The sequence below is a fragment of the Camellia sinensis genome, chromosome 5, assembly GCF_055761805.1.
Source record: "Camellia sinensis isolate YWXY chromosome 5, ASM5576180v1, whole genome shotgun sequence".
NCBI classification, from domain to species: domain Eukaryota; kingdom Viridiplantae; phylum Streptophyta; class Magnoliopsida; order Ericales; family Theaceae; genus Camellia; species Camellia sinensis.
The window spans coordinates 158,188,668-158,207,489 of record NC_138965.1 but is presented as its reverse complement, the minus strand read 5'-3'; the positions used below and the strand labels follow the sequence as shown (position 1 = coordinate 158,207,489).

The 18,822-nt window shown below is 38.7% G+C and overlaps 2 protein-coding genes across 3 annotated transcripts; one reads left to right on the top strand and one right to left on the bottom strand.

Moving 5' to 3' along the window:
• Window positions 1–416: 416 nt before the first annotated feature.
• On the bottom strand, window positions 417–2,053 carry LOC114302924 (putative lipid-binding protein At4g00165). 2 transcript variants are annotated; one of them, XM_082870251.1, is made up of 3 exons: window positions 1,901–2,053; window positions 1,529–1,870; window positions 417–776 (listed from the first exon to the last, which is right to left on the bottom strand). In XM_082870251.1, the coding sequence occupies exons 1-2, from the start codon at window positions 2,051–2,053 to the stop codon at window positions 1,535–1,537; spliced, it is 489 nt and encodes a 162-aa protein (XP_082726377.1). In that variant the 3' UTR covers window positions 417–776; window positions 1,529–1,534. The 2 variants fall into 2 exon arrangements, with proteins under 2 accessions (XP_082726377.1, XP_028103838.2); XM_028248037.2 differs by having other exon boundaries at window positions 1,529–2,053.
• Window positions 2,054–6,176: 4,123 nt separating this feature from the next.
• LOC145791815 (uncharacterized) lies at window positions 6,177–6,887 on the top strand. The gene has a single exon (XM_082872257.1). It carries the CDS (start codon window positions 6,177–6,179, stop codon window positions 6,885–6,887), a length of 711 nt encoding a protein of 236 aa, XP_082728383.1.
• Window positions 6,888–18,822: the final 11,935 nt, after the last annotated feature.

Here is an 18,822-nt window from a genome sequence, read left to right as displayed (position 1 = left end):
ATTTCAATATTATTCATTAAAAAAAAGGTCATTACATTTCAAACAACATACAAATTAACCAAACATAAAATAAATTATATGACGACTTTGCCTTTAAAATGGACCATTTACAAAGAAAATATCTTTAATTGTTCTTATTTGAAACAAGATTCAAAATTTATGATAAAATATATTATAATTGAAAAATCAAGAACCAAAATAATACAAGTTCTAAACTACAGAAACTTTTAGTGCAATTCGCCCTTAAATTTATGAAAACAAACTGTACATGATTTAGACTTTTAGGTTGGGAGTTAAAAGTTCAAAACGTTTAAACCTTAATTGAAAAAGATTATTCGAGAGATAAAAATGTAAAACATTTAGTGCATAATTGAACACAGTGTTATGCTTAAGAGAAAGAGAGAGAATATTGCAAATGATGAGAACACAAAGGCATCCTTCATTGCCTTCTAGCTTGAATACAAAAAAGACACACACATCAAAATAGTAATCTCACAAAAACCAATGTGTACAATAAATCAAAACAGTAAAGATTTGGAGTATAATAGAATATTAATAACATAAAAAGGAAAAAAAAAAAAAACAAATCAAGACCAAAACATCAGCGGGTGAGATTTATTGTCAGCTCATTAGAACTGACTTTAGAGCTTAAGAATTAGAGTTTCAAATCCAAATATCAGCACAGCAATTCCAATCTAGAAAATATAGAGAGAGGAGAAAGAGAGAGTCGACATCCTCTCATGTCGATTTCTTCGTACATCCATCAAGCTAGCAACCTGAAAAGCCGTATATCATGAAAAATTATTTGTTAGTCCTGAGACAAATCACAAATCCATATGATGCCCTAATCATAGAACGGAGAAGATCAACATCCAGAAGTCAAATCGAGCTTTCTCCTAAACCAAGAAAAGGGGGAACATGAACAGGAAAAAGCATGCAGCTTTAACCTTTGGCTAAAAGCAAATACTAACATTTCATATCCAAATATACCAAACAATAACATCCATGTGTTTCTATAAGCTAAACTTTTTATTTTTTTTGAATGGATGCATAATCTAAACTCAAAATGAAAATTGATTTACAAAAATAATTCTTTTTACAAAAAAATTCAATCACAATGTTGAAATGAAAGGTGTTTTAGTTGGGAATGAAATAAATATAAAATACCACATCATTCTGTATGAAAATTTTGTACAAAGTTTTTGTTTGTATACAATTACCCACTTGAAATAACAGGAGAAAAAAACCTAGAAAAGCAAAAGAGTAGGGTTAAATTTGAAATAACAAGAGAAGAAGAAGAAAATCAAACTAGAAAAGCAAAAGAATAGGGTTAGAGCTAGAGTTCTAAATATTGGCTGATACTTATATAACGATTTTGAATTTTTTACATTAATATTCATTGATATATTGATCGATATTAATTGATATAATAGTGTCAATAATATTAATCCATATTCTGATGCTATTATTTAATTTCAGGATTAGGGTTTGAGATTAGGGTTTTGAGAAGAAGTGAGTAGTACTTAACTTAGATCTAGAGAGAGCAAGTGAAGCCAGGAGGGGGTGTCTTCCCACAAGTGACAAGAAGTTGAAGAGCCAGTGGAACAAAAATATTAAGGTTAAGAACCTTAAGCTTCAAAGTAGTACACAAACACACTGCAGCCTCAATCTCCACCAGCCCTTGCAACACAGGGCAACACTGGTTCGCCACCGGGTCGCCGAGCCCAATGTGGACCAACCCACCAAGAAGATCCACACAAGCTCCAAGTTTGAGTGTGTCAATTGGGCATGTCTGAGCCCCCGGTGGCGGCGGGCAAGGCTTGGTGGTGGTTGGTGGGTTAGTCACCGGAGGGATGGTCACCGGAGGGAGGTTGATGGGGGGCAGGGTCACCGGAGGGAGGTTGATGGGTGGTTTAACAATGGGTGGGAGGGTAATGGGTTTTTTGTGTTTTGGAGAGGGTTTTGAACAGTGGCCACAGCCAAGGATTGGGGTGGTTGAGGAGATGAAGAGCATGGAAATGAGAAGGAGAGTGGTGAACTTAGTGGATTCCATTTTTTTTGGTGTCTCTCTCTCTCTATGGTTTGTGTTGAAGAAGAAGGAGAGAAATGAGGTGGTAAAATTGTTGTAGATGAGTAAGGTGTTATATAGAAAAATAACTCTAGGAATACGGAAACTATATAAAATCATATACAGAAAAAATAAAAAGTTCCTATATGTTGGCATTTGTGTCAAGTTCTTTTAATTTCATTTAGATTGATTTGAATTCTGAATTTTTTATTTTGTCTTAAATTAATCTAATTAATTCTAATTATTAGCATTTTTTATGATAAATACACGACATGTGTCATATTTTTAAGAATAAAATTCTAAACTCAATTAATTTAGTGATTTAATCTCAACCAATTCAATGAAAATTTTCTATCAAAAATTTTAACGATATTATCAATTGAATCAAATTGATGACAAAATTAAAATTAAGAGTAAAAATTGAGTAAATTAAAATTGTAAGGACTAAAATAATATAAGTACCACCGATATAATTTGTCCGAAAATAAATAAATAGATAAAATTTTTTAGAAATAAATTTTATAAAATTTTCTTGACTGATTTTTTGTGTCTCATTTTATATTAGATTTTTATATTTTTAGCATGGTTGTACATAGATTGATGTCTCGTTTGGGAACATTACTTTTTAACTTAAAAGTCAAAAAGTTATTAAAAAATAAAAATAAAATACACAAATTATACCCCCAAAAAAAAAGGCAAAGATTTTTTTTCTCTCTACTTTTTATACATCTTTTTGTAAAAAACTTAAAAATCATTATAAACATACTAATTTTTTTAACTCATATTTTAGTAAAAAAATATTTAAATAACTTATTTTCAAACTAAGCATAAGTGAGTACCTAAAAAATTAAAATAAAACATTAAAGGGTGTGTTTGGTTTGTGTTTTGAAATAAATTTTCAAAAAAAAAAAAAGAAAAATTAGGGAGAGAGTTTAGAAATTTTTTTGGTTTGTTTTGTTGTATATTTTGAAAATAGTTTTAAAATTTGGGATGATTTAATGTTTTGTTGTAATTGAGTAGATGTCTGTGAAAGAAAAAGTGATTGATTGATATATAATAGAGTGAAATAATTTTAAAATTTTTTTGAAAAAATTTATAACTAAACATATTTATGAAAAATTTTCTTCTAAAAATATATTTCAAAATACAAACCAAACACACCCTCAACCCTTGACGCAGATCACGTGAACTTTGATTGGCCAGGCTCAAAGGCAGTTGACAATTTTCCTACCTTGCAAACGAAACTTGTGCTTAGTCTGTTTGATCAATAGGAAAAAGAAAAGTAAAAAAGTGAAAGGTTTAGAAAGTAAAGTGAGAGAAAGAAAATAACAATTAAATACGAATTATACTAAAGGTTCTTATAATTTAACTCTTGTATTATTTTGATTTTTGATTTTTTAATTATGACATATTTGATCTTGAATTTTAAACTTGCTTCAAATAAGATTAATTGAAAATACAATTACTCAATTTTAATGACAAAATTGTCAATTTGTTAAAATATAAACTAATTTAACAAAAATAAATATCAAAAAAATATTTTTGAATTTTTAAAAATTATTTCTACTCACTAAAGATAAAATTATATAAAATTGATAAATTTTTTAGACATTTATTTAATTATTTATTTATCAAATTAATTTTTATTATGTGTTTGAATGATGATCATATAATAGGTGGTTGTTTTTATTATCATTCAATTAGTTTCTATTTTTTTAAAATTCAAATATGGAGACAACTTTGATATCTTTATTAAATCAATCCATTAAATCAAAAAATTCAAAACTAAAAACATTTCATATATTAAATATATTAATTACAGATTAAAAACCTAACAACCACCCATTACATGATCATTATTCAAACACATAATAAAAATTAATTTGGTAAATTAAATAAATAAATAAATGTCTACAAGATTTACTCTTTTCATCCCAAAATATTAGATCCTTTTCAAAAATTAAGGAATAAAATAATATGAATTTACTATTTTTTCTTTCTTTTAAATTTATTGATAATCAAAAAGTACAATTATGATAATTGATATTCTCTAAAAAATCTACTATTAAAGGGTAATTTTAAGAAATTAATATTTTTAAAATATAATAATTATACTATTAAAAAAAGTTAGATTTTGCAATAGGGACCATTATTTTGGGACATATGGAGTATCAATTTTTTCATAATTTTGTCTTTGGAGGGTAAAAATTATTTTTAAAAATTCAAAAATATTTTTTTAACATTTATTTTTGTCAAATTAGTTTATATTTTATCAAATTGATGACTTTACCCTTGAAATTGAGCAATGATATCTTCAATTGTCCTTATTTGGAACAAGATTCAAAATTCAGGGTCAAATGTGCCACAATTGAAAAGTTAAGGATCAAAGTGATACGAACTCTAAATATAGGGACTGCTAGTATAATTTGTCCAAAATTAAATATATTTTTTTACAAGCATTTGATCAAGATGCAATTTTTTAAGAAAAAAATGGAAAATTTTAATTTTAAATAACTTCATCATCGACAAATTTAAATTTATACTCATTGTGTGGAAATAATTTTTGAGTGACAACACGTGGCCGAGGTGTCACCAAAGTGCTAGCCGGGGTGCCACGTGTCCTGGTCACAACGCCGAGGTGATCTCGGCTAGGCCGAAGTTATCTGCGAGAATAACGAAATCCGGAATAAGCGGATAAGAGACAAGAGTCCTAGAATGGGAGATGATTTCAGTTTGGATAAAGATAAGACTCTTAGAGCGTTTATCACAATCCTACTGGGAGTCTAAGATTAACAGTAATCCTAAGTCCATTGAAGCTAGGCTTCTATTGGGACTAGGATTGTGTTGGTTAAAAAAGAGAGGCACCCTCGTGGGTCTAAGGTACGCTTTTTATGCTCTGAATAGTAAATTAAGCACTTTTTCTATCTTTGAGAGATAACTGACTTGATCATCAGAGTGCCCCCGGATGGACGAACCACCGCCGAAATCTCTTCTTTCTGTTGCAGGTCATTCAGGTGCCATCTATTCCGCCAGTGCTCTCCAGTTGAATACTAAGTTGGCAGTGTGGTCAGAAATTAACACACACAATTTGGCGCCGTCTGTGGGGAAAAAAGGAGAATAGATGGCCAACGCCGGACAGAAAGAGAAGATTTGAGATAACATTCCTACTGGGAGTGGGAAACCTGTTGACCTTGACGTTGAAGAAGACAACTGCAACGAAAAGACTCGTGATAAGAATCACGAAGGAAAGGACATCGGCCAGGAAGGCGACGTACCAAAGAAAACGGACCAAAACGAGTATTACAACGAGGACGACCTTCAGGTATGGAAGGATAGATGCCTACGGAATGACGATGAGGTAAAGGGAATGGCGAACAAATTGGCGGACCTACAAACAGTCGTCAATTTCATGATGCAGAGCAACGTCATGCAGCCACCGTTCCCGTTACAAGATACACCGATTCCAGCGGCCAAGAAAGATGCCCGACAAGATGGGCAGAAAACAGTCCCTACAGTCCCCCAGCACACTAGGAGCGAAAAACACTCTCATCGGCCTTCAAGGGAGGTCGGGCGAGAAAAGTCAAGAAGGGAATAATCTTGGAGGACACATCGCACCAAGGAAGCAGACCCTAAAGAACATCGGCATGTTCAAGGGCATGAGTTGCGCTTCGACGCAACTAATGGGGAAAGGTCAAAGAGAGCTCACAATGAAGTTGAGAATAGTGCACCTAAAAGGCTGAAGTCAGGAGATAGCCGAGCTCCTGGTCGGACCAAGGAGGACCTAAGGGATTACCTACAGAGGAGGCAACAAGATGCCGAGGTAACCTCCCCGGTCAAGCCGAGAACTTCATTCTCAATAGAATTGGACAAATTCGAAGCCCCGATGAGGTTTAGCCGAGATTCCAGATCTACGACGGGAAGTCGGACCCCCAACTTGAAGTCGGACTCCAACTTTCACGTCGATTTGTACCTGAACTCGATGGCGTTATACACCGGGAACGAGCCGTTGTTTTGCAAGGTGTTCCCCTCATCCTTCGGAGAAATTGGATCAGCCTGGTTTCACAAGTTGCCGAAAGGAACTATGAAAACCTGGGAAGGCCTGGCCGAGATGTTTGTATCCAGATTTGTGATGAACAAACTACAGCCATTAAGGGTGGATGCCTTGATGGCTTTGAAAATTGGCGAGGACGAAAGCCTGAGGGCCTATGCCAAAAGGTACTATGAGGTATTCAACCGGATACCAGAATGCAACCAAAAGGTGGCGGTCGTATCATTTAAGAACGACCTAAAAGATAATTGTCTGCTTCGAAAATCATTGGCAAAAACACTGCCAAAAAGTATGGAGGAATTAATGGCCAGAATAGAAAAGTACGCCAGGGCCGAGGAGGATACGCCGGGAACAAAGGCGCCGAAACTAGAGAGGAAAAACGGCTCGCCGAAGCGAGGCCGAGGTGATGGTGGCTACAACAAACCAGAAATCGGATTAAGGGCTGCTCAGGTAGTCACAACCGTATTCCGAATTCCAGTTTACAAAGTCTTGGAGAAAATCCGCAATCAGCCTTACTATAGAGCACCAGCAAGGGTACCAGGCGAGTTTATGGGAAGAAGCCTTGACAGGAACTGCGCTTACCATAATGAAGCTGGACATCTGACTCAGGGGTGCAGAGACCTGAAGACACATCTGGAAGACCTGGTAAGACAGGGCCATTTAAGGGACATGGTAGATGAAGCCAGAACAAGGGAAGGGCAGGCAAGACTGCCCCAGGCACCAACAGTACCACCCCCACCAGCACCACAACCACAGGCAGGCAGACCTTGAGTGATCAATGTGATCCACTCAAAGGTAAATGAGAATGAGATAAGGGGGGAAACCTAAAAGGTAAAACACCTACAACATGTATATCAGGTCGGGGAAAAGAGACCTAGGGCAGACGAGAGCCAAGGACCAGTGGTGTCCTTTACTGAGGAAGACCTGGAGATGGTGCAGCATCCACATAACGATGCCTTGGTAATTTCCCTCCAGATTGGAGAGTGCCAAGTGAAGCGCATCTTAGTCGACCAGCGCAGCTCTTGTGACATCATGTATGTCTGGTGTTACAAGAAGCTTGGCCTTCACCAAGATGACTTGGAACAGTCCAACGGCCCAATGGTCGGGTTCAATGGAACGCCGACATAGCCCCTGGGAGCAGCAAGCTTAGAGGTGCAGGTTGGCACCAAGAGGGTGAAGACAGAGTTCACCATAATTGACACCCCCTCCCCTTACAATGTAATTCTGGGAAGACCATGGCTGCATGCAATGGGGGTTGTTCCCTCAACATTGCACTAGCTACTACAATTCCCAACAGAGCATGGGATAGAGGAGGTTAGAGGGGATCAAGTGCAGGCAAAGAATTGCTCCATGGCAGCAATGAAATCTACTTACAACATTGGGGAAGCAAAATCAGCAGAGGTTGAGGATGAAGACATGGAAGTCCTGGAGGATGTCGGCAAAGAGCTAGCCGAGAAGAGTGAGGAAGCCCTGAAGAAAGTACTTGTCCAGCAAGGGGATGAAGAACGCTTTTTCCTTCTCGGCTTGGGCTTAGCCAAGGAAGAAGAAAAAGAACTGGAGGCGTTCTTGAGAACAAACATTGAGGTGTTTGCCTGGATGCCTTACGAGATGCCTGGCATTGACCCTGAGGTCACTTGCCATAGACTGAATGTGGACAGGTCAGCCAAACCTATAATCCAACGAGCCAGAAGGCTGACGTTAACGCACGTTGAGGCAATAGAAAAAGAAGTGGACAGACTTCTGGAGGCCAGAGCCATTAGAGAGGTAAGTTACCCGACATGGCTATCAAATACGATTGTTGTGAAGAAAAAGAATGAGAAGTGGAGGGTCTGTGTGGACTTCACTAGCCTGAACAAGGCTTGTCCCAAAGACAGCTTCCCATTACCCAAGATTGACCAACTGGTGGATGCCACTTCAGGGCATGGAAGGATGAGCTTCATAGATGGTTACAGGGGGTACCATCAGATAGCTATGTACCCGCCAAATTAGGGGAAGACTGCGTTTATCACTGTAAAATGGCTGTATTGCTACAGAGTGATGCCTTTTGGCTTAAAAAACACAGGAGCAACTTATTAGAGATTGGTAACCAAGATGTTCAGACATCTAATTGGTAGAACAGTGGAAGTTTACATCGATGGCATGGTCGTGAAGACCAAGGAACCTGAAGGTCATCTGGCCGACCTAAAAGCAGTCTTTGACATCCTTAAAACATATTGGCTCCGACTCAATGCATCGAAGTGTGCATTTGGAGTTGGGTCTGGTAAGTTCTTAGGATATTTGGTAACCAGAAGGGGTATTGAGGCAAGCCCAGATCAGATCAAGGCTATCCTAGAACTGAAGAGCCTAATAACAGTAAAACAAGTACAGATGTTGACTGGAAGGGCTGCAGCCCTGAACAGATTCATAAGCAGAAGTTCTAATAAATGTAAGCCTTTCTTCAGCTTGGTAAAGAAAGCCACAGACTTCTTATGGACTGACGAATGCGAAACCGCCTTGACCGACTTAAGGAAGTATTTGACCACAGCTCCAGTTCTCTTAAATCTAGTACCTGGAGAGGAGCTGTTCTTATACTTGGCAGTTTCAGAACATGCAGTAAGTGCAGTGGTAATCCGAGAAGAAAATGGAGAACAAAGGGTTGTTTACTATGTAAGTAAAACCCTTGCAGATGCAGAGACCAGATATCTACCCTTAGAGAAGTTAACACTGGCTTTAGTAATGGCTTCCAAGAAACTGAATCATTACTTTCAAGCCCACAAAATTGTAGTGTTAACTGAACATCCCTTAAAGTCCCTGTTGTAGCAAGGAAATCTGACAAGCAGAATAGCCACATGGGCAGTGGCCTTGGGCCAATATGACTTGGAATTCAGACCCCAGAATAGCAATCAAAGGCCAAGTTTTGGCTGACTTCATGGCCGAGTTCACACCAGGTTCCATCATATATCGGGCTCCGTTGAGCCAAGGTGTGCGATGTCCAGGTGAGCAACAAAAAACCCAGTAGGGGATAATAGAACAAAGGAACAAAGAGAAACTCAGGCCCTGCAGTATTTACATCGGCGCCTCCTTCCGGTTGTTTGTGGATGGGAGTTCAAACTGACAAGGAGCGGGGGCAGGAGTAGTACTAGTCTCGCCAGATGGGCAGATACTGGAACAATCCATTTGTTTGGGGTTTAAAGCCTCAAATAATGAAGCAGAGTATGAAGCGCTGATCGCAGGACTAAAGCTGGCAGCAGCCATGGAAGCTGACGAGGTAATAGTCTTTTGTGACTCCCAGCTTATAGTCAATAAGGCAACAAGGAAATTTGCAACCCGAGATGAACGGATGTCGGTATACGCAAAAGAAGTAAGCAGACTGGTAGCCTTATTTCAAAATTACCGACTATAGCAGGTAAGCTGAGATGACAACAGCCATGCCAATGCTCTGGCCAACCTGGCTAGTGCAATAAAGCCTGGTGAGGCAAGAACAATAATGGTTGACTACTTGTCAGGTCCAAGCATAGAACCATTGAGCACAAAGCGTGAATCAATGTGTGGAGATGGGACCAAGTTGGATGGATACAATAGTAACATTCCTTAAAGAAGGAAAATTGCCAGGCGACCGTAAAAAGATCAGGCTAAAGTCGGCAAGATTCAGTTTGATAGCAGAAGCCATCTCTACAGAAGATCCTTTACTGGACCCCTTCTAAGGTGTGTGCATCCTGCACAGGTTGAAGACTTTCTGTATGAAATACATGAAGGAATATGTGGAAGCCACACTGGGGGCAGGTCACTTGCTCATAGGGCCATTACACGGGTATTGGTGGCCCTACATGCAGAAAGATACTGAAACCTATGTCGAGAAGTGTGAGAAATGCCAAAGGTTTGCACCCTTGATACACCAACTAGCAGCAGACTTGAACCCAGTGTCCAGCCCTTGGCCATTTGCCCAATGGGGCATGGATCTTGTTGGAAAACTGCCCCAAGCAACTGGACAAAGGAAGTACCTGTTGGTAGCAACAGATTATTTCACCAAGTGGGTAGAGGCTGAACGCCTTGCCAAGATACGGGACGTTGATGTGAAGAACTTCATATGGAAGAACATCATCACCAGGTTTGGAATCCCAAGAGCAATAATAGCTGACAATGGCACACAGTTTGACAGTAAACTAATCAAGAGCTTCTGTGTAAAGTTCAAAATCAAGAATTATTTTTCCACCCCAAGTTTTCCTTAAAGCAATGAACAAGCAGAAGCATCTAACAAAGTCATCTTGGATGGGATTAAGAAGAGGCTGCAAGCAGTAAAGAGAAAGTGGGTGGATGAACTGCCAAGTGTACTCTGGGCATATCAGACTACGCCGAGAAGATCAACCGGGGAATCCCCATTTGCCATGGCTTATGGCACAGAAGCAGTCATTCCTCTAGAGGTCGGTATCCCAAGGATCAGAACCTAGGGAGTAGAGAATGAAACTAATGATGTATTTATAGCCCGAGATCTAGATCTGCTAGAAGAGAGAAAGAAGAAAGCAGCAATTCAGCTTGGGGCATACCAGCAGCAGCTTGCCAGGGCTTATAATAAGAAGGTAAACTCGCGAGAGTTCCAAGTTGGTGACCTAGTCCTAAGAAAGGTCGTCGACAACAAGAAGGATCCCAGAGAGGGCAAGCTTGGCCCGAATTGGGAGTGACCCTATAGAATCATCTCGGTCTTGGGCAATGGGGCATATCGGCTTGAGGACTGTGAAGGTAAAGAATTGCCAAGACACTTGAATACTTGCAATCTAAAGTTTTTCTACCACTAGATTTTCTCGTTTTCTAAGATTTCTTTTTATCTTGTTATTAGCAGAAGTAATAAAGTTGTAGCTTGATCTTTAAACTTGTGTATTGTGATTGACCGGATACTTGACGATGTTTCTAAGAGAAACATGAAAAATAACTTAGATTTATTATATGGCAGAGCAGAACTTTTACTTGCATATAATAGAGTTGAACTAAGTTGGTGATGTTTCTAAGCGAAACATGACGAATAACTTAGATTTATTATATGGCAGAATAGAACTTTTACTTGCATATAATAGAGTTGAACCAAGTTGGCGATGTTTCTAAGCAAAACATGATGAATAACTTAGACTTATTATATGGCAGAGTAGAACTTTTACTTGTATATAATAGAGTTGAACTAAGTTAGGGTAACCTACACTTGTCATTAAGTACATATCAGTCAGATTAACAAAGAAACCGAGGTTGTTTACCTCGGCTAGTCTTTGTTTGAATCTGACCTCTGCAACAAGGTCACAGCCCCAGGCTTAAATGAGAACTCAAGTGGAACTTAGGTTCACATTAGGGGGCAGAGGACTGGAAAATGATGCTTGGAAGATTGGTTTAACACTTGTTGAAATTTAAGAAAACTTTACAAGTTGAAGTTAAATCGGGGTCATGTTTAACACTTGTTGAAATTTGAGAAAAATTTACAAGTTGAAGTTAAATCGGGGTCATGTTTAACACTTGTTGAAATTTGTGAAAAATTTACAAGTTGAAGTTAAACTAAGGTCATGTTTAACACTTGTTGAAATTTGAGAAAAATTTACAAATTGAAGTTAAATCGAGGTCATGGTTAAACACTTGTTGAAATTTTTTATAAAAATTACAAGTTGAAGTTAAACTAAGGTTGTAATGAAGGAAGTACTTATGTACTTGCCGAGATAAAAATGTCTATTTTTGACCGAGGGACATCACCCCGAGAAGATTGCATAGACTACGGTAGACATCCAAATTATTTTGAGTATAGAGTCATATAAAGAAGACAAACATACAAGCATTTAAAAGAGGAAATGGTATTTACATTCAAAAGAAAGGCACATCGGCCACATGGAGAGCTTACATTGTTTCAAAGAAAGAAGAAAGTACAAGGTACAGAAAAAAGAGAAAAACATCAAACTAAGACTCTTTGGTGTCTCTGGCTGGTTAGGACTAGAGTTCGGAAGACTGTTGAGAAGACATTTCGGCGGCCTTTTCAGCCGTGAGCTCGGCATCGATTTTTTGAAGGGTTTGGTCGAGGCTCTTGTCGGCAATAGGCGCGTCTGATGTTGCCTTCTCAGGAGTAGCGTCTTTGGAGACCTCCTCACCCTCCTCATCCTGAGTCAAGTCTAGGACTTGCTCATTCAGAGTAGGGGACTTGGCCCTAGCAGCATCCTTCATCTTCCTCACCAAAGCTTCATCCTCAGACTCAGAATTGTCTTCAGATTGGCTTGGAGTATGGGGGAATGGAAGGGGGAGGATGTCGGCATTCTTGAGGGGGGAGTCCTCAGGGACATCAAGCTTTTTTAGGGCAGCTATCCAACCAAGGGTGAAACCGTTGTTGCATGTCTGCCTCACTTGCTTCTTGTAGTCCTCCTTGACATCGGTTGCCCCCTCAGTGTACGCCTTTTCATCAGTAGTGATCTCAGCCTCTTTGGTGGCCAAGGCAGCTTGAAGCTTCTTTTGGGCCTCGACCATCTTTTTTTCGGCCTCGATCTTTTCGGCCGTAAAGACCTTGGCAACGGCCTCGGCAGTATAAGCCTTTTCCTCGGCCTGATCCATAGCTTTAATGGTCGCCGCAGCCTGGTCGGATAAAGTTTTCATCTTGGTCTCAGTCCTTTTGATGGTCTTTTGCAAACCAGAGACCTCCCTAATCTTGTCGGCCAACTCCTTCCTCATTTCAAAAGCTTGCACTAAGAAGGCGTGGGCGTGCTAGATTACCTAAAAGAAAATGGACAAAACAAAAGTTAGTAGAAGTTCTAAAAGTATGAAAGAATAGAGAAAGAAAAATACCAAGTGTAAGAGACTTACTTGAACAGAATGCTGGAGCATCAGAGCAAAATTTTCATACTCGCTCATCTCGGCGTTTCGGTTAAGATCGTTTGGAATGAGCAAAGTCGTAGAAAGGGCGATGCCGACTTCGAGATCAGTCGCACTGTCGCCAGCTCTGACCGGCTTGTCATCAATGGTGATCGGTGGGGCCTAGGGGGCATCTGACTTTATTGGCCCCGAGGTTGTGGCCGACTTAGACCTTGGCCTTTTTGACCGAGTGGATTGGGATGGTTCTGCCTCGGCGGGCCTCTTTTCGGCGGCGGAAGTGGTCTTTTCACTCTCAGCCAATTTTGAAATTGGCAAGGTGTCCTCAGTATCAATCTGAGTCACCGTTGCTTTTGGCTGAGCCTTCTTCAGTCTTTTTTGTTTCGGCTTTGGTTGAGGTTGAGATGGTGCTGGTTGAGAGTTAACGGTGGTAGAGATGTTGGCCAAAAGATCCTCTGCGACTGCTTTTTTGCGGCCCATTTTAGTGGCGATTGCAGTTCGGCGTTGAGATGGAGGGATCAGATATGGAGCCGAAGTTGATGGTTGCTCAGCTGGATCAGAGGTTGATCCCTGATCTGGCCGAGATGATGAAGTTGTCGGAGGTGTAGTGGCGAACGGAAGAGACTTGCTCTTCTTCTTCTTCTTCGGAATGTCGGAAGGAACCGACTTGTAAGTCGGGATGAAGTTAAGAAGTAGGGGGGCTCTCCGCTTGTGAACTAGCAGGTCTAACAGCTTTTTCAAGCCTTTGCTAGGGAAAAAGGACTTGCGGAAATCCTTTGCCGACTAGGGAAGAGCTGCAAGGAAAACAAACGTTAGAACGAATAAAAGAACAAAGTATTGAAGACTTTGAAAACAAGTAAGTATAAGCACATGGCTCTTACCATTACCCTCTACGAAAATTGTTCGGCTAAGAGGGTAGAGGTGGAGGTCCTCATCTGGAGCGAACTTCCAATTCCTCGAGACAATGAAGTAATCGTCCCCAGCTCCCTTGTTGGAGTCTGGGAGGTCGGCAACAATTTTGTACTCTGTGGACCTCGGTTTGAGGTAGTAAATGTAGCCTTTTTCTAACTTAAGGCCACACATGGTATAGCAGTATTGAATATCGGCTAAGGTTACCCTAGCTTTTTCTCGGCGTGCTAACGCAATTATACCATTTATAACTCGGTAAGAGTTGATGGCAAGCTGCATCGGGTTTAACTTGTAATAGTGGAGGACTTCTCGGAAAATGATGTTTAATGGAAGCCTAAGTCCACATTTAATAAAGGCGACGACTGGGAAGGGCATGGAGTCAACAATGGGCATAATGGAGTCGTCCTGCCCAGCCAACCTCAAATGGACGTCGGTCGGAATGGAAAACTCCTGCCTAAAATACTCTAATTTAGTTGGGGTGTCTATCCTATGCCTCCACATACCCATGATATCGGCTTGGGGGGATGTGGGATTTCGAAAAATGTGTGTTTTATGAAAGGTTGGAGTGACCTCGGCAAAACCTAGAAGAAGGATGGGGCGAGAAATTCTGAGGATCTAAATGAAGTGTGTTTTAGTTTTTCCTAAAGACTGTAAGTTCTACGACGAATCCCAAACCTAAGTCTAGGCAAACAAGGATTGAAGGCAAGAATCTGAAAAAAAAAAAAAAAAAAAAAAAAAAAAAAAAAAAACACAGAAAAAAGAGACAGGAATGTGATTCAGAGTCAAGAACAATGATGAATCATCAAGAACATAGTGGTAAAGCTTGTGCAGGTATGTGAGTATTCAAGAAAGGATTGGGCAAAAAACAGAATCACAAAGCAAACATGCTCAAACACATGGTGGAAATCGAGGTACAGATTAAACGATCAAAAACATGAGAAAGTTCGCAAATATGACAGAGTTCGATGTAAATCAAAGACTAAAAACCATGAGGAACAGTGGCTTACCAGAGAGAGTGAGGTTGGTGTGAGGATCGCCGAAGTCAGATGACGGTTGCAAAAGCGACGGAGCGGTAAAAATCTCGCCGGAGGAGGTGAACGGAGCAAGTTGCAGAGCTCGAATGCTTGAATCAATGGCAGATTTGGGAGAGCGAAGAGAGAGAGCTTGCACGGGAATGAGGATGCAAAGGTGAAATGACGAAGAGAAAGGAATGAAGTTTTGTTGAAACACAAAACAACGGCAAAAAGGTAATTAATGTGCCTAAAACGACGTGCATGTCAAACAGCGCATGCGAGAGCAATACGACTTAGTGGCGCGTGTCAGGTACGGCCCAAAGAGAGAGAGACGCGTGGCAAGAATGGTTGAGTGGTCATGCGTGACAGCTCATACGCATGTTGAAGCTCTTAGAATTCTCGATTTAACGGAGTAGAACCTTGGCTTAGAGGATGATCTCAGCTGAGAAACCTGAACAAACTTGGTTAATGATTTTGAGGCATTGGTGAAAGCAGACTGTAAGTTTTTGGTCATATTGAGCCGACATCTTATGACCTCGGTAATGGATGAATGGAGTGACCTTAGCCAACGTGCTAAATGGAAGAAACGATATAGGTTCCATCACCTCAAGATGCCGAGGTAATAGAACCTAGGGGGCAGTTGTGGGAACATAATTTTTAAGTGACAACACGTGACCGAGGTGTCACCGAAGTGCCAGTCGGGGTGCCACGTGTCTTGGTCGTAATGCCGAGGTGATCTCGACTAGGCCGAGGTTATCTGCGAGAATACCGGAATCCGGGATAAGCGAATAAGGGACAAGAGTCCTAGAATGGGAGAGGATTTCAATTTGGATAAAGATAAGACTCTTAGAGAGTTTATCCAAACCCTATTGGGAGTCCAAGATTAGCAGTAATCCTAAGTCCATTGAAGCTAGGCTTCTATTGGGACTAGAATTGTGTTGGCTATAAAAGAGAGGCACCCACATAGGTCTAATGTACGCTTTTTATGCTCTAAATAGTAAATTGAGCACTTTTTCTATCTTTGAGAGATAACTGACTTGATCATCGGAGTGCCCCCGGGTGGACGAACCACCGCCGGAATCTCTTCTTTCTGTTGCAGGTCATTCAAGCGCCATCTATTCCGCCAGTGCTCTCCAGTTGAATACTAAGTTGGCAGTGTAGTCAGAAATTAACACACACACTCATTTTACTCAATTTGGAGGAGCAATCATTTTTGAAATATTGGGATTTGGTAGTTAGAAATATGGTAATTAAAATTAGGGCAAATTGTTTGATTTTTTGTGATAATTTAGTGCAATTGATAACATCTTTTAAGAAATTGGAAAATAAAATCAAATGATAAAAATGAACCATTCCAAAAAGATTGGAACATTTCAAATTGAAAGTCTATCCCTCAACTACTTTGGCAATTGGGTTAAAAGCCAACTTTTTGGCTTTTTAACTTTTTAAAGTCACATCATCTCTTTACATTTTTACACATTTCTTCAAAAAAAAATCAAAAAGTTGACTTTTAATCTACTTTTCAAAATAAGCAATGAATGAACTATTTTACTTTTTGATTTTAGTTCAATTTTTAAAAGATTAACGTCAATTGGGCTAAATTAACATAATGTAAAAAATTCAAAGATAAAACTAATACAATTAGAACTATAAGAACTAATTTGACACAAAAGACAAACAACAAAGACTATGAAGGTAATTTGTCCTAAAAATATAAGCCCACAAAGCATAATTCAATAAGGGACAGTAACAGTAGATGCAAAAATCCATGTTAGCCTGGCAGGATATCATAATTTATTGAGGCCTTTTTTTTTATAGATTTTTTTTAAATAAATAGATTTGTTTTTGGAATTCAGTATAGTTTATGTAAAAAAAATTTTTAATAATCAAGAAATCATTCTAACAATTGTCTTTTGGGCCATCCTAAGAAGCAATTTTCAAAAGTCATTCCTAAGTCAGTAAACTAGACAAATGGGAAGGGAGTTAAACACTACATAATAATGTGAAGAACATACCCAACTAATCAGCTTTAAACCCTTATTATATACACTTCTTTCTGTAAGGTTTAATATTTTTTCACGACGTTGAAAAAAATAAATTGAGTGAATAATCATAGAAATAACAGGAATCATAGTTAAGTTATCAGGTTAGATTATCAATTGTCTCAAAATTTTAAATTACTAGAAAATATATTCAACAATTTATATCAAGCAAATAATTAATCTCCAAATTCAAAAGATTGTGACAAGCATTCCTTCTTGTTATTTTCTGATATATAATGTTGATTCTCATAATAATGTTCTTTCTTCCTAACATGATATGTGAAAAATAATTGCTGAGGCACTACAAAAATTTTGATTTTTTGCGACGGCATGGTGCCGTCACTAATACTCTTAATGTCGTCTCAAAAAGGTTTTAGGAACAATCAATAGGGGGTCACAACAAAGGGCGTTGTAAAAACCTTTTAGCAACGACATTTTTTTAGTGACAGCAATTGTTACTTTTTGCGACGGCAATTTATTGTCGCATATAATATGTAAAAAAGTCAAACCTTTTGCGACGGCACCGTTTTACCGTCGCTAATTTTTTTTTTTGAAACGCCAAAAAAATGCTATCGCGAATGGTTTTGTTTTTTTGCAACGGCATGTCCACCGTTGCCAATGGTTCTAATATTTTTTGCGACGGTATGGTGCCGTCGTAAAAAAAAAAAGATGCAATATAATTATTAAAAATATTAAAATTACCTGTTTTTTTGTGACGGTGTGGTGCCGTTGCAAAAAAAAAAAAATTTTAATTACCTGTATTAAATGAAAAACAATTGAAAAAGAAACCAATAATTGCATAATAATATAAAAATTCCTGTATAGAAAAAATAATTTCTCCATAATAAAAATATTCTTACATTCATTACTCCACATCAACAAAATTACCCTACTACATAATGTTTCATAATACATATATAATGTTTAAATACATAATGTTGTTCATAATTCAAAATAACATAAACCAAAATTACAATTTTTGCTCATCATTTTCCGTGGGTAACAAAAACAAAAATTAGTCACATTCTTCACAGACATGCATTCCATAAGAAGCAAACTCCTACTCGGGAAATATCTAAAAACAAAAAATAAATATAATTAATGATAATATAATTATGTGCTAATATGTTAATTACGAAAAAAATATAAAAATTTAACTACTATACAATTACAAAGATAATTAAGTAAATAATTTTGCTTAGACCGAAATCCGACTCTAACTTCCAAACCAGGAACCCGATTCGAATCTTGTCTTCTCCCACAAGTCTCTCGTGCCTAGGCGGTCGTGTGTACCAAATTTCGTGCTACTTCGACGGCGTTTGGTGATTTTGGGGCGTTAACACCTCGAATTCTAAGTTTCTTAAAAAACTAGTTTGTTTAGAGTGAAATCTGACCCTAACTCCCAAACCGGGAATCTGATTCGAGTCTCGTCTTCTCCCACAAGTCTCTCGTGCCTAGGCAGTCGCGTGTGCCAAGTTTCATGCTACTCCGAAGCCGTTTGGTGATTTTTGGGCGTTATCACCTCGAATTCTAAGTTTTTTAAGAAACTAGTTTCTTAGAGTGAAATCCGGCCCTAACTTTCAAACTGGGAACTCAATTCAAGTTTTGTCTTCTCTCACAAGTCACTCGTGCCTAGGCGGTCTTGTGTGCCAAGTTTCGTGCTACTCCGATGCCATTTGGTGATTTTGGGACATTAACACCTCAAATTCTAAGTTTTTTAAGAAATTGGTTTGTTAATTAAGAGTGAAATCCGGCTCTAACTCTCAAACCGGAAATACGATTCGAGTCCCGTCTTCTTCCACAAGTCTCTCGTGTCTAGGCGGTCGTGTGTGCCAAGTTTCGTGCTACACGACGCCATTTGGTGATTTTTGGACATTAACACCTCAAAAATTTTAAAAATATAAATTTAAAAACATATTTGTTCAGGCCTAAAATATT

Coding starts and splice junctions, on each gene's coding strand:
- LOC145791815 (XM_082872257.1), top strand. CDS start 6,177: ATGTTTGTATCCAGATTTGTGATGAACAAACTACAGCCATTAAGGGTG.
- LOC114302924 (XM_028248037.2), bottom strand. CDS start 2,053: ATGGAATCCACTAAGTTCACCACTCTCCTTCTCATTTCCATGCTCTTC.